This window comes from Pieris brassicae, chromosome 3, assembly GCF_905147105.1.
Source record: "Pieris brassicae chromosome 3, ilPieBrab1.1, whole genome shotgun sequence".
Lineage (NCBI taxonomy): Eukaryota > Metazoa > Arthropoda > Insecta > Lepidoptera > Pieridae > Pieris > Pieris brassicae.
This window is the reverse complement of record NC_059667.1, coordinates 21,950,010-21,963,815: the sequence shown is the minus strand read 5'-3', so window position 1 is coordinate 21,963,815 and position 13,806 is coordinate 21,950,010. Positions and strand designations below refer to the sequence as shown.

Below are 13,806 nucleotides of genomic sequence, written 5' to 3'. Positions count from 1 at the left end.
CAGATGTATTTCTACAAAGTAGAGTAAATAGAAACCTGGGTTTGCCTGCAACAATCTTGCATTCTTTTATTTTCCAACATTATAAAGCTGAATGGATCTTATAAAGTGTAATGTGTGAATAATTGTTTTCTATAAGTTACAAATTTTTCAATGTTTGTGTCATAACTCACCATAGGAGTAGGCACGGTCGGCATGGGCTGGCTGACTGGATCCAGGCCAAGCCGCATCCGCTTCGCGTTGAGGCTCTCGTTCTCACACGCCTGCGCCAAGATATGTTCAGCTTGTACAGACGTTAAGTGCGCGGGAGTCGGACGCACCTGAGTTGTAACACAGCTAGTCAATAGCTAGCAACCCTGATACTTTGGGATTCACCCACTGTGCTTTACCACTATATAGGTATCTTGTTTTAATTACTGAAATTTGATTCCCGCTTTTTTTTAATATTATGGCAACAGCTTCAACTTTATGCCAGTTTCAAGTTTCCCGCTGTTTAGTAGAGCGCGTCTAGCGTATAGTTAGAAAATGAAAATTTGTCTATGAAAAAACTATAATTTTGTTTGGTGATACATATATTATTTGTTTTAATATCAGTAGTATGTTTCCAACTGAGCGTGTTTCCGGCAGCTGAAGTATTTCTGAACCAATTCGACTTAGGGTTCATGGGCAATGCACGAGTGTCCATGGCCAGCGGCATCACTTAACATCAGATGAGACTTCTGCCCGATTGAAAAGTCTTATCTTCTAGTTCAATCGTCTCTCACTCTTCTCTATCATACTCGAAACACACAACCAACACGAGCATATTACGACTATAAGTACTAAGACATTATGATTCATGCAGAGCTCGGACCCTCACCGCTGTGTCCCAGGCGTTGCCTGATGGAGTGTTCCCGCCATTGCCCGTAGCCGGTCCATCTCCTCGAACCTTCTTGTTGCGCCTGCAACTCTTCAAGTATGTTCTGATTCTCTTGCGGGCACGCTCAGCAAATTCTGGGAACTGTCTAGTACACGAATCTATGATGGCCTGTATCTTCTCTTTAGGCTGCTTTGAAATAGGAACTATCCTATCAAGATTTTCGTCGACGAAAAGGCGAACGAACATCTGAAATTTGTATCGCATTAATTAGCTTGATTTTATATAACTGTATGCAGAACTTGAATTTAGAGGAAGGAGGAGGTTGTAGGTTCGATCCCCGGCACCCGGCACATGCACCAATAGAGTTTCAGTCTATGTGCGCATTTAACTTTCGCTCGAACGGTGAAGAAAAACATCGTGAGGAAATGTTGCCTTAGACCCAAAAAGACGACGGTGTGTAGCAGGATCAGAAGGCTGATCACCTACTTGTCTATTACATTGATCACGAAACAGATACAAAAATCTGAAGCCCAGAGCTAAAAAGGTTGTTGCGCCACTTAATTATTTAGAACTCGAGACAGAACGCGTCTCACAACTAAATCTAGTTTCAAGAACTGTCAATTCACTTTCTATTTGAAGCAGGGTTTGTTTTGACAATAGTCAAGCGAAAATTGTGACCCAAGGTGGCTAATGGAGTCAAGTCATTGATTTATTAAATGGTCTGTGGTTCAGAAAATACCGATTCCTTTAAGCAACATGATAAAGTTTTGAAAAAATAATCGTGGACGTCAAAAGGATGAAATTTTAAAAAATTAACACACATAGTATGTAACATACATTAAACGCCTTTAACCGCTCAGGATCATGATGTTGGGGATCGACACGATCATCGCTGTCATCATCAGATGCTCCTCCATCATCATCGTCCTTGGTTCTGTCGGATGATGAAGTCTCATCGTGCGTTGATACTGGCTCCACTGGTGTTGAACCAATGTGGATTGGACTCTGAAAAGTTCCGTTAAGTGAGATGAGATTTATAGATTTATTTCCATTTTCATTCCTAACAAAATCATCGTTCAAAATATTACCAGTTGCATTCTTAAGAGGCTTAGAGTTTTTGTACTTCATAAACTATGTATTTGTATAAAATTGAGTATCTATAGTTATAAAATTCTTGTATTCCCATACTCCTCCGAAACGGCTCAACCGATTCTTATGAAATGTTTTATGCATATTCAGTAAGTCTGAGAATTGGCTACTATCTTTCAAACCCCTAAGTGATAAGGGGTCCATCCCAAATTTTATTTTTTATTTTTATGATACAACATACAAAAATACACAAACCTTAATTGTCACCTTTGTACGACCAACCCCTATTTTATTATAGTAGTTAGTTATTTTTATTTAACTAAAAAAATATTGCCAGGTCAGCTAGTAACTTATAAATATTTTAATAATAAACATTGATTAGCCTAGTTAGTCACAACTCTGGTTTAAGAACAAGCCAAGAAACATCGAGTATAAAATATGACAATATTTCGTAAATAAGTTAGTTAAAGATTTAAGTTGGCGCCTTGTAGATACTGGTGACACCAGAGCTGGTGCTTTCGCTCAACGAATAACTATCGTAGGAAGGAAATACTGCCAGTGTTATACACTGCTATAGGGCTGCTACACTGCTATACACCCACGTAGCCCTGGAATGCGAGGCTGTGGCTAATCAACGTACAAAAATCCCCGGAACAGTGAGGTCGCTCCGCGAAGCCTGTGAAGTGCCCAGGAGACTTCTGTGCTTCTGGAGGGAGTTAGGCTGGCTAAATTAGCCAGGACTTAACTCACAACGGCCCAATTACGAGTCTTAAGTGCGCAAAATGAGTCCCTACCTACCTAACTACCTACCTACCTGCCATAGGGACTAAACTTGTTAAATTTGTTTAATTTTCTTTTTATTAATTTTTAGTTATGACTATGTAGGTTAAGAATATTGTAAATACTGTATCTTTGTGTTGTTAAATATTATAAGAATTGCCTTATGTAACCGTCTTAATAGAAAGGACGAAACACACCGACTACGCTACGACTATGCTATATATATAAAAAAAATTTTAAATATATCTTCTACGTCCAGGAAGTTTCACATGAATCAGTCACCCACGTAGTCCTGGAATGCGTGGCTGTGGCTAACCAACATATTAAAGCTCAAGGCAGTAAAGTCGTTCCGTGGAGCCTGCGTAGTGCCCACGAGAATTCTGTGCTTTTGAAAGAAGCTAGGCTGGCTTAGTTAGCCAGCACGTTACGTAAAACGGACCTTATGAGAGTAAGTGCGGAAACTTAGTCCGCAAACCATATATAGAAATTATAGTTAATATAGAAAATAGTTATTAATTAAATCCAAGTAAAAATAGTATGAAACGCTGATCAACCTTAAAACTCACCGAGTGTCCGGTAGTGAGAGGTGTGGAAGGCTTAGGCGGTTTGCTTCCGAGCCCCAACGCGCTGTGGTAGGAGGCCCACAGGTCAGCCATACTACTGTCCGTACCAGTTTCTGGTAAGTCTCCATTCCTGCCTGGAATGTGATTAAATAAGTCAAGGTGTAATATTCGTAAATAAAATACATTGTAGAGGAAGCTGTAATATAGAGGATATTCTTGGGAATATTCTTTTAGCTGGTTAAATAAAACCAACTTAGACATAGACATTTATCACTAACGAAACAGACAAATAAACACACAAAATAATAATAATCAAAAAGTCAAAATAACATGGAGAGAAAAATACAATAAATAATCTACATTATAAAAAGTGTGTAATTGTAGTAACTGGATCTGGTTCAGCATTATGCTGTGGACCAGACGTGTTCCACAGCGCTGGTCATTCTGCACAGAGACCACAGCAGTCATCTTGCGCCTCAGACGCAAATAAAGTAATAAAATAAAAATAATTACAATAATAGTTGTTCGAAATACATAATTTCAATTTAATAACTTTTGATGAGGGTGACCCCAAATATTTTTTCTCGGCCGATTGTCACATTTATTAGTTGAGTTATTGTTGAGATTTACTCGGGTTACGTTAGACACATTTTTTATTTTGATATATACTTTTTGTTAATTATAATTGATAATAATAGTTACGTCCACTATTTAGAATTTTATAGTGAGTGTTTAGTGCGTTTTTGAGAACTATGGTGAGGCAAGGTATTAGCATCAGTCTAACCTCTCTTTGTTCCCAAACTAATAGAATTTCTCTAAATCCTTACGGCTGATAATATTGTGTGCCTTTCTTCCTGGTAAGAAGATATTGTGACGAGGTATGTACACAGGACTTATTATTCTAGTATAAGATTGTGTATCGACGGTCACCGAACCGTTCTTTGTGGTACATAATTTTTTGGTAGCAGAGCGTGGAGACAAAACATAATAATTAAGTAAAATAAAAATAATAATAATTATTAAAAAGCTATTATAAGAAATAAATAAGTAAAGATGTTTACTTTGCTCGTCCATGTTACTGGAAATAAAAATATAAAAAATTGCAATAAATAAAAAAATCGCCCTAAGTAATAACTTCATAAGTAATTCTCGTAAACGCTTATTATTTGTAAGAAATTGTCAACTCTCCTGTATATTCACCGATAAACATAACCACATAAGTAATCAATAAACTTAGCGTTTTAAAGCGAATTTCAAAATTTTAACATTATGAACTAACAAGATGGCGGCCGTTTGTGGTCAGCTGTATAATTAAATTTAATTAATAAATTGTTTCTTGTAATTGTAATGGTTATTTGATAGTAATAATACTTTGTTTATTTTAAAACGGACGTAATTGTAAAAGGTAATACTCTGTGTGTGAAAAAAACTGTGTTTAGATAGTTGTGAGCAATTTTATCTAGAATAATATATAATTTCTACTTTCCCCTGTTAGTGTATAAATATATTTCGGAAATTAACTAAAAAAAACCAGTGGCAGGTCTGGGATTTCAATTTCTGTATATATTTCGTAATCATTTTGTATACAAGTGAATGTTCTTTGCCTTAGATATGTTGATTTTCTCGTGTTTGGTCGCGCGAGCGTTAAATGCTCACACGGCAATGCTTTAATATAGATTAGTATTGTACCGACATTCGTATTAAATAGTCGTGTCTTGAAGAGCCTTTCATTACAATACTCAGTACCTTATATAGACACGAATACCAAATAGGTACAACATTGTTGCATAACCAGGGATCGAACCTGCGACCTCAGGAGCTACAAGGAATACACACTGTACGAGATTGTAAGATGTTTTTACTACACCATTATGGTTGTTATTTTAAAAAAAACAAGCTTCGGGCTTCTGTAACTGCTACTAAAAATATATTGTTTCACTGGAACTTGCAATAAGACCAGTCCTGATTATAAATAGATTAAAAATGAATGGATATAATGACTCATAATCAACCACCACTAAAACTAGTTTGAGCTTCCTAAATTAATCAGGTTAAAAGAACCCCAAGCCACAGAACACGCCTAGAAAACCAGTTGAAATATTTTGCTTATAGCGAGCCCTAACGTTTTTGAATTCCCTTTTTTAAAGAATTTTGGTACCAAATAAGATAGCCTTCTAGAACTTGGAGTACTAGACGTGCTGAACTGTGCTGCACGTCCTTTTATAGTATAATTGAAACGCACACAGACACAGAAACACTCAAAATAATAATTAAAAAAGAAAAATAACCAAACAGAATAAAGGTATAAGTTACATTTTAGTGTGTAATGTGTGTGTGTTGCGGGTGTAGCAAACGTGTTTCACAGCGCCAGAGACCACAACAGTTAGTTTGCGCCGCAAAAAATAAAAATAATGCAATAATAATAGTAAAAATTAACAGTGTAAGTAAAGAATACAAAGACCTGTTTAAGCCTTGTGTTTAAGCTATGTAACAAAAAAGTTTTTAATTAACCCTAACCATAGACTCAAAATAAACCGTTAACGAAAACATTATGCACCAAGGCGGCAGATATTAATGGAGTACTCAGGGAACGGTGCATCTGCTTGCTAAATGTCAACCCAGGCCGGGTGCCTATAAATTGATGCGCCCCTAGTACGTACGTACGGCTTCATTGCACAGTAAAAATAGCCAAGCGGTTTTGCAGAAATTATGTCCAATGAATAAAACTAGCAAATTCTAACTTGGAAGCCATAATTTTAAGCCTATATTGAAGCGTCGTTTTTACTGTGAAATTAAGGCCTTTAAGGAAAGGCCGTTGGGTTTGCATAAAAAATACGAAATGCCAATGCATAACTGTACACGACATATAGCGTATATATATATAGAACAATATAGATAAATACATCTACATGTATTTATAACTACATTAGACCGACAGAAGTTCAGCTTGAAGTTTGTTAACATAACCAATTTTTTTATATTTATTGATATTTAATTATGTATATGTGTCGTATCGAGGTCGTAAATTCGATCCCCGGCTGTGCATCAATCAATGCACTTTGTATGTGCATTTAACATTTACTCGAACGGTGAAGGGAATCGTGAGGAAATGTTTGCCTTAGAATCAAAAAGTCTACGGCGTGTATCAGGCACAAGAGGCTGATCACCGACAGAGGCCCAGACCTAAGAGGTTGTAGCGCCACAGATTTATGAATTTTTATTGTTTCTATATATAGTTAAAATATTACCTGTTTGACCGTTGTAATTCCAAGCTAGCAACATCATTTTCAACTTCTCAGCATCTTTCGCGTAGCCTTGACCTGCACCAGATCATATTCCAAAATTGAAATTTTGAAAACGGAACTAAAAAAAATTTATAGCCAATTCGGTTGCCAGTATTTTATGACAAAAAGTTTTGTTGTTTCATAAAATACATGTTTTGATGTGATGCAAGCGGCTGTTAATCAAGATAGATACAGACTATAAATATTTATAGTGTTTATTAATTTATATTTCTAATAGATAAAGGCTTTGAAACAGTTCGCAACTTATTTATTGTTATTACTTAGTCCAGTAGGATTACCTAGAATTTCGTAAGTTGGATGTGCTATGTCTATCTTGATTACTATTTAGGTATCTGTTAAATTGGATTTAGCTAAAAAAGAATAAGTGGAAAATACTTACTAGAGAAGTTATCTTCGTCGTTCATATCTATTGGCTCTGGGGTTAAGTTGTCCTGTAACAAAATACTTATTTTAGTTATCACGTTTTTAAAAATTACTGGGTTAACGCGAAAAGCGTAAAATTATATATATGAAATATAAATAACATATTTATTATATAAATAAACTACGTGTATGTTGTATGTGTAGTACTTATATATATATATATATATATATATATATATAGTAAGAGTATTTTCGAGTAGTACCAGGGAAATCCAATCCACGTCTTGTACCAGGGAGGCATAAGTGCTAAGTAGTAAATAATTAGTGAAATGGTCCGCGGTTCCGGTCATCGCTCCGGCACAAATCGATAGTGCTGGGCCACTAAATATAGCCCCTCGTTTCTGTCCATAGAATATTGTTCGTTAATCTGCTTTTAACGTGAAATATTAACCAAAAAGACTTGTTAATTTAAAGTATAAAACCATATAGTTGCCCAGCAATTGAGAAATAAGTCCAATTCAATTTTATTATTATCATATTTGACCATTGTTTGTTGGCCTAGTGGCTACAGCGTGTGACTCTCATCCCTGAGGGCGAGGCTTCGATTCCCGGCTGTGAACCAATGGACTTTATTTCTATGTGCGGCGTGCGTATTTAACATTCGCTCGAACGTTGAAAACATCGTGAGAAACTTGCCATACACCCAAAAAGTCGGCGTGTGTCAGGCACAGAAGGCTGATGGTCTACTTGCCTATTAGATTGACCATTGAGACAGATACAAAAATCTGTAGCCCGGACCTGGAATGGTTGTAGCGCTAATGTCTGTTTTTTTATATTAGACTAAAACGAATCACTCAAAATCTTAGATTTTAATAAGTTTCACTTGACTAATTTTATACTTGATCCATAAAAAGTTCCAATTTCTCATTCCAATTCCTTTACGATATGGTAAACTTCAATTTCTCTATAAATAATAGACGGGATCGCAGTAAAAAGATCCTTTTGAGTACAAATAATTACAGTACAGCTGTCGAACTGGTTTCGTTCAGAAGCTTTGGAGCTACACAAATGTTCCTTACTATATATATATTTGTGTTGAGCAAAAATTTTAGAATTAAACAATATAACGCGTTCGTATGACGTAATTTACACACACGGAGATTTCTCAAGTTATATTATGTAGTGGGAAATTTATAATGATTTGTCCACAATTAGTTTTGCGTACCTTTGAATCTGTTTCAATACTAAATCAGTAAATTCGTGTTTAAAAAACCGTTTTACATCAATACTCTTACAACGTGATTTCCTATAACACGGTCCGGGTTTGCTTTATATATTTTAATTAATAGGAAAGATCTCAGAAGACAGTGTAACATTCACCATAGACCCAAGAGAATGGTGCAGTACACATACAGTAGAATCTCCGAAACTCGAAAAAAAAATCTTCCCTTCAAGCCCAAAAAATCTCTTCCGTATTGGCGAGCAAGTTCGTTTGGGTGTCAGATTAGCCGCTCTTTGTATTTAGCTGCCAGTCCCGAATTTCCTCTTTGAGAGTTCTCATTTCAAGGTGTTCGTGAACTTCAGCGTTGGTTATGGACCATGGTACTTTTGCAATTGCTCTTAGGATCTAGTTCTGTTGTCGTTGGTGTATATTTATGTCGTTACCACTTGTGGTGCTCAACAATTGGAGGCCATATTTAAAAATGGGCTTCAGGATGACTTTAAGGAGTTGTCCAGAGAAAGACTGGTGTTTCTTCCTAGCATCCAGGATAGGATTCCAGTATATGCTTGTTAAGCTCCTGCGTTTGATGTGGTGGCATTTGATGTGGTGCCTCCACGTTAATCCACGATCAATATGGACAAGATATCTTACATGGGGCAGATTACATTGGTATAACTTCACGCCTCGGCAGTATCCTCATCTCTAACATAGCAATATTTTATTTCCCCTCTTTAAGTCATAATGATTAGGAATTAATCTTAAAATCAAGAAGTTATAGATATACTACTGAACCTAAATGGTTTAAGTTACCCGTAGGTAAGATTCTGAGTCGAAACTCAGCGCCAAGTATGACTCCCGTATACTTAGTGCTCGACCCTGAATGTCACGCAGTGAATAAGAGGTTCTGTGTACGTAAATTCTGGTTTAAGCTTCAGATACCGGTAAATTTCATCAGCCTCATTATTAGGTTCATTTCTGGACGTTTTCCTCCAGAAAGCCCTGCACGGCCCACTCTGCATCCACTTGGACCCAACTTCCTTGACTGCCTTTGTTCTGCCATCAGATCTCCATTGATGGAGGCATCGGTTCTTACCCATGCGCGCTATGTGGCCTGCCCACTGCCATGTAGATGTTGCGACAGGCTACTTCGATCACTCCGGTCTTCCCGAGATCCCAGCCTCCATCACCTTCTCAGCTTTTTCAGCTTTGTGTAAGCGTTGTGGTTTCGGCTCCTTAAGTAAAGACCCTTAGAATATTCAGAGTGCCTTAAAATATTTTGTATCTACATATCTTTCTTAATCTTTTTTTTAATAGGAAGGTAGGTTCTTCTTCACAGTAGGCCTTTTTATTTTAAAGCATGCTGGTTATTGAAGAGCCAAGAGGTTATTTAACAAGAGCCCGCAGGAGGCCCACCTGGTGTTAAGTGATACCGCCACTTTGGACACACTTCGCAAGTTTTAAGAATTGGTACGCTCTTTTCTTGAAGGACTCTTAAGTCGAATTGGTTCGGAAATGCTAAGCGGGAAGCTGGATCCACATAGTGGTGGTGTGTCTGTGTGTATGTCGCGAGAACAAACAAATATCGTCTCAAATTAACCTTACGAAAACAAAGAATTCGTGCAACAGGTGGCCAATATACCAACAAGCTGACTGTAATTTATCCAAAATTATTCTAATTATTTGAAGAAAGTTGCCTGCTACCAAGGGATAAAACATGGCGGTATGCACCACGATGTATTTAAAACATTTTTACGCCATGGCTATCAAACTATTTAATCACCTTCCTAGAAGTTACTCATCACTGCCGTGTAAGGCTTTCAAGTGGAAGATGATTACATTTTTAATGGCAAGACGCCTTTATAGGGAGTGTTTAGAGTTTAGACCATAGATTTGACAACAATTATAAATAACTGTTATTATTATGACATTATGATAATCTATTTTTATATGGCTGATTATGCGGTTTTTTTTTACAATCATAATGTATAATATCGCGTTATATTTAAGCGACAGAAACAGGAACACATAAGTTTGAGACTAATGATTTTACTGACTAGACGTTGCTGTAAATGTCTATGTGATATGTTCCTGGCAGCTGGAATAATTCTGCCACAGAATTGTCAATTATATTCAATAGCACAAGAAGTGACGCGGTTCACGCCGGCATGCGGTCGCCAATAAATATCATGAGGATATTGCCGAAATAGTTGCCGTGCCTGCCCGACGGGGGACCCTAAGCCCACCAGACTTAGTTTAAACAAATAAAATCTCTTTAAAGAAGAGGAGAGAGGGAGATTTGACTCTACTGCTGCCTAGCTTCTCAACCTTTAGATCTACCTGATAGCGTGTCTGATATGGCTCTATGTATCTAGGGATTATCTTCTTATGTGCTCCACTTGCTCCTACGGTGTCGGCCAACATTGTGAATAAACCTGATCTAGAGAGATTCTGAAACGAACTTGCGCTGTCTGACAAGTCTGGCAGATGCTCCTCAAAAATGGATTTAATTATATATAATCAAATCCATTGTCCATCCACGTTGTATATCATATTGTTACGAGCTAGGGGATCGGATAGAAAATGCCGTAGATTTATTCAAGGGTTTATTTCTTGAAAAATCAATGAGGAATTTATGGGCACAAATTAATTGCAGAGATGCACTTATAACACACAAAAACAATCACTTATTACTTCACTTATGCACACTTCACACAGTACTTTATCACTTATATTCACTTTATTCGCACTTTATCGCTTCGGTGTTTCGCTCTTGTTATCGCTTCAAAACTAAAGGCGACTAGTCGCGTTTCGGCTCGCTTATATATCCCTGGGAATAATTCTAAACAATATTCGAGAACTCTGTAGGCGGGCTTGCTACTGAGTAGCGATTGCACAATTCTAGAACGTCCGCACTCATTGTTTCTTTCGCACGTTACTCCGTCCTTGTCGTACGCTGTTCTAGAGTGCTCAGTCTAGTTTCGAGAAAGTTCTGATCTTCTCCCTCTCTCTCTCGTATCATTTCGTCCTTCTCTCACACCTAGAAAGTTCGGTCTAGAATATTCCTTCATCAAAGGGGTATACCTAGGCCTGAAAACGGGTCTCTTGAAAACTGCACCACTCTACTACACGCACACATGTTCTGAAACCGACTGAAAAAAGGTTTCAGCTTCCTGAAAACTAGGATAACATTCTGGAAATTACAATTTTCTAATATGTGATTGACCCTCTCCTGAAACGGTCAGAAATCATATTACAGCCTGCTGAAAAGTTCTCTAACTAGTGGAAAAATCTAGAAACATTGCAGTCGACCCGTCTTCGTAACAATATCATATATGATATGATATACAACAGGGGCGAACGGGCAGGAGGCTCATCTGATGTTAAGCCGCCGCTAAGTACCGCCGCTTATGGATACACTCCCAGAAGGCTCGCAAGTGCGTCGCCGGTTGAAGAATCGGTACGCTGTTTTCATAAAGGACACTGTCAAATTGGTTCGGAAATACTTTAGAGTGAAGCTGGTTCGATATAATGGTGGCAGTAAAAACTGCCGTTAGAAGCGGTCAGTTGTGGAACCACAGACGTCGAGGTCATACGGCTGGAATTTCGTATTCCACCTGGTCGTCTAATGAACTCAGCTGCAGGTATTAAACCAAACAAGTGCTTCATATACGGGAGTCTTTAGATCACACTACCCGTTTCTGAATCTCACTCTAAGATATGCTCGTTTCCTCACAATGTTTCCCTTCGCCGTAGGAGGAACGTAAGAATAAAACCCCGAAAATAGGTGCATAGGTAGTGGCCTCTGGATTTTTTAATCACTTTATCCGACTCTAACTTGTCTAATTAAAAAAAATCATGACTTTAAAAGCGTTATGGAGTGAAAATACTTAGCTATGTCTCACGTGAGTGACAAAACGGTGACGGTTTCTTCTCCTGTCTAATTCCAATACTGTCATGGAGTATAACTACGACAGAGACTGTTTGGTCAAAATTCAATGTATTAGTGTATTTTTAGAATGACAGTTGACACGTCAAAAACTTGACGTTTGCTAATCGTATGTCATAGGGACTGGTGCGACGCTGTCTTGTCTAATGACACGTTTTGGCGCGTAAATAATTTAAAATGACATCTTATATAGATTCTATCACTAACTAAAATAGTTTTTAATAGTGTTGCCGAATATATATTTCCCGAAGTTGAACAAAAGGGCCAAAATAATTTTTCATTAAAGCCTTCTCCTCTCACCTCAGAAAGATTATTTTGCACCGGGGAATGTACAAACAGATAAAAGAAATCGAGGAGGCCTTACAAGTTATATAATTATTTCGTTCTTGAACGGCTAACAAAAAATAATTATACTAAATATATACCAACCAAATCTGGAATACATAATACAAAAAGGTTCAAACATTTACGAAAGGATAAAATCAATAAAAATATTAAATACATTTAACTAAATAATACCTAATTCGGCTGTGTTGTGTAATAGTGTGAATAGTGTGTGACAGTATGTTTGAACAAAAATGGTCTAGTAAATTTTTTTTTGTGGAACTCGCATTTACATTTACTCGAACGGCGAAGGAAAACTTGCGTGTGACAGACAGAGGAGGTCGATCACCTACTTGCCTATTAGATTGACAAATGATTATCAAATAGACACAGAAATCTGAGGCCGAGACCTAAAAAGGTCTGTTTTTTTGCCGAATTCTAGAGGTGCTATTCGAATTCGTTGCATAGTTTTTAAGATTCTCAAGCCAACATAGCTTTAACATAAACATACGTTTTCTATTTTCAATGCGGCTTTTTACTAGCCACGAGATAGGCCCTGCTATGCAGATCCATTGACCCCTATGTATTGCAATTCACTCTGTAATTAATTACACCTCAATGACAGATAAGGTGCACTGGTGCGTACATATATACAACCTAATTGCTTAAGATGCAGATTGGTTATACATCCCTTTGTTATGCCAAAGTATGTGTAGGTTTCCAAATATATAATATACGCTACGAAACTCATATTCCCGCTTAAGACGTCGTGGGACGTACTGGAATCATGGTTTATATATAATAAGATAGATTCAATTTGAACATCTACTAAATATGTAATTGAAAAGTATATAATCTTAATTAGTTGTACTAGGGGTATGAAAATCGTAGGAGTTTTAATCTTAAATTCCTTAGTAGTGGTTTTACTGTTGTAAAAGCTGTTACTTGGACACAAGCCTCAAGTATTATTAATTAATTGAAATTATAAGTTATATTTAAGCCTTCTTTTATTTATGAAGTGCTAGTACTATTTTTTATTTCAATTCGGAGGTTTTGTCAATTAAAATATAATTTTATGATAAAATTGGATTGCACGAAAATGTTACCTGTCCATTAAAATGTATTACAGTGATTAATCACGAAAATGGTGTCAAGCTGCAAATAAACATGGACCTAGGTCATATATCGATAGGGAATAAATTGGGAAATAACCTAGTTTTCAATACAAAACTGCAAAATTTCGGGTACCACCTATGTACTGCTGATACATGGCCTTATGTACCTCCATCCCCCTCGCGAGCCCGTTATAGTGCCACCCCGCGAGTCATGCCGCATCAAGGTATCGGTAGATAGTTTAT

General features: G+C 37.1%; 1 protein-coding gene across 12 annotated transcripts in view; it reads right to left on the bottom strand.

The window, feature by feature from the left end:
* LOC123706659 (nucleolar protein 4) overlaps nt 1–13,806 on the bottom strand; it is a 101,588-nt gene that overhangs the window by 8,531 nt on the left and 79,251 nt on the right. For 9 of the 12 annotated variants that reach the window (XM_045655943.1, XM_045655945.1, XM_045655953.1 and 6 more), the window contains 6 exons: nt 6,973–7,024; nt 6,537–6,608; nt 3,280–3,422; nt 1,694–1,861; nt 857–1,102; nt 171–317 (listed from right to left, as the gene is read on the bottom strand). In XM_045655943.1, coding sequence (XP_045511899.1) covers nt 171–317; nt 857–1,102; nt 1,694–1,861; nt 3,280–3,422; nt 6,537–6,608; nt 6,973–7,024 — 828 coding nt within the window. The remainder of the gene's footprint in view (nt 1–170; nt 318–856; nt 1,103–1,693; nt 1,862–3,279; nt 3,423–6,536; nt 6,609–6,972; nt 7,025–13,806) is intronic. The other 3 variants (XM_045655946.1, XM_045655944.1, XM_045655947.1) reach the window with 3 other exon arrangements.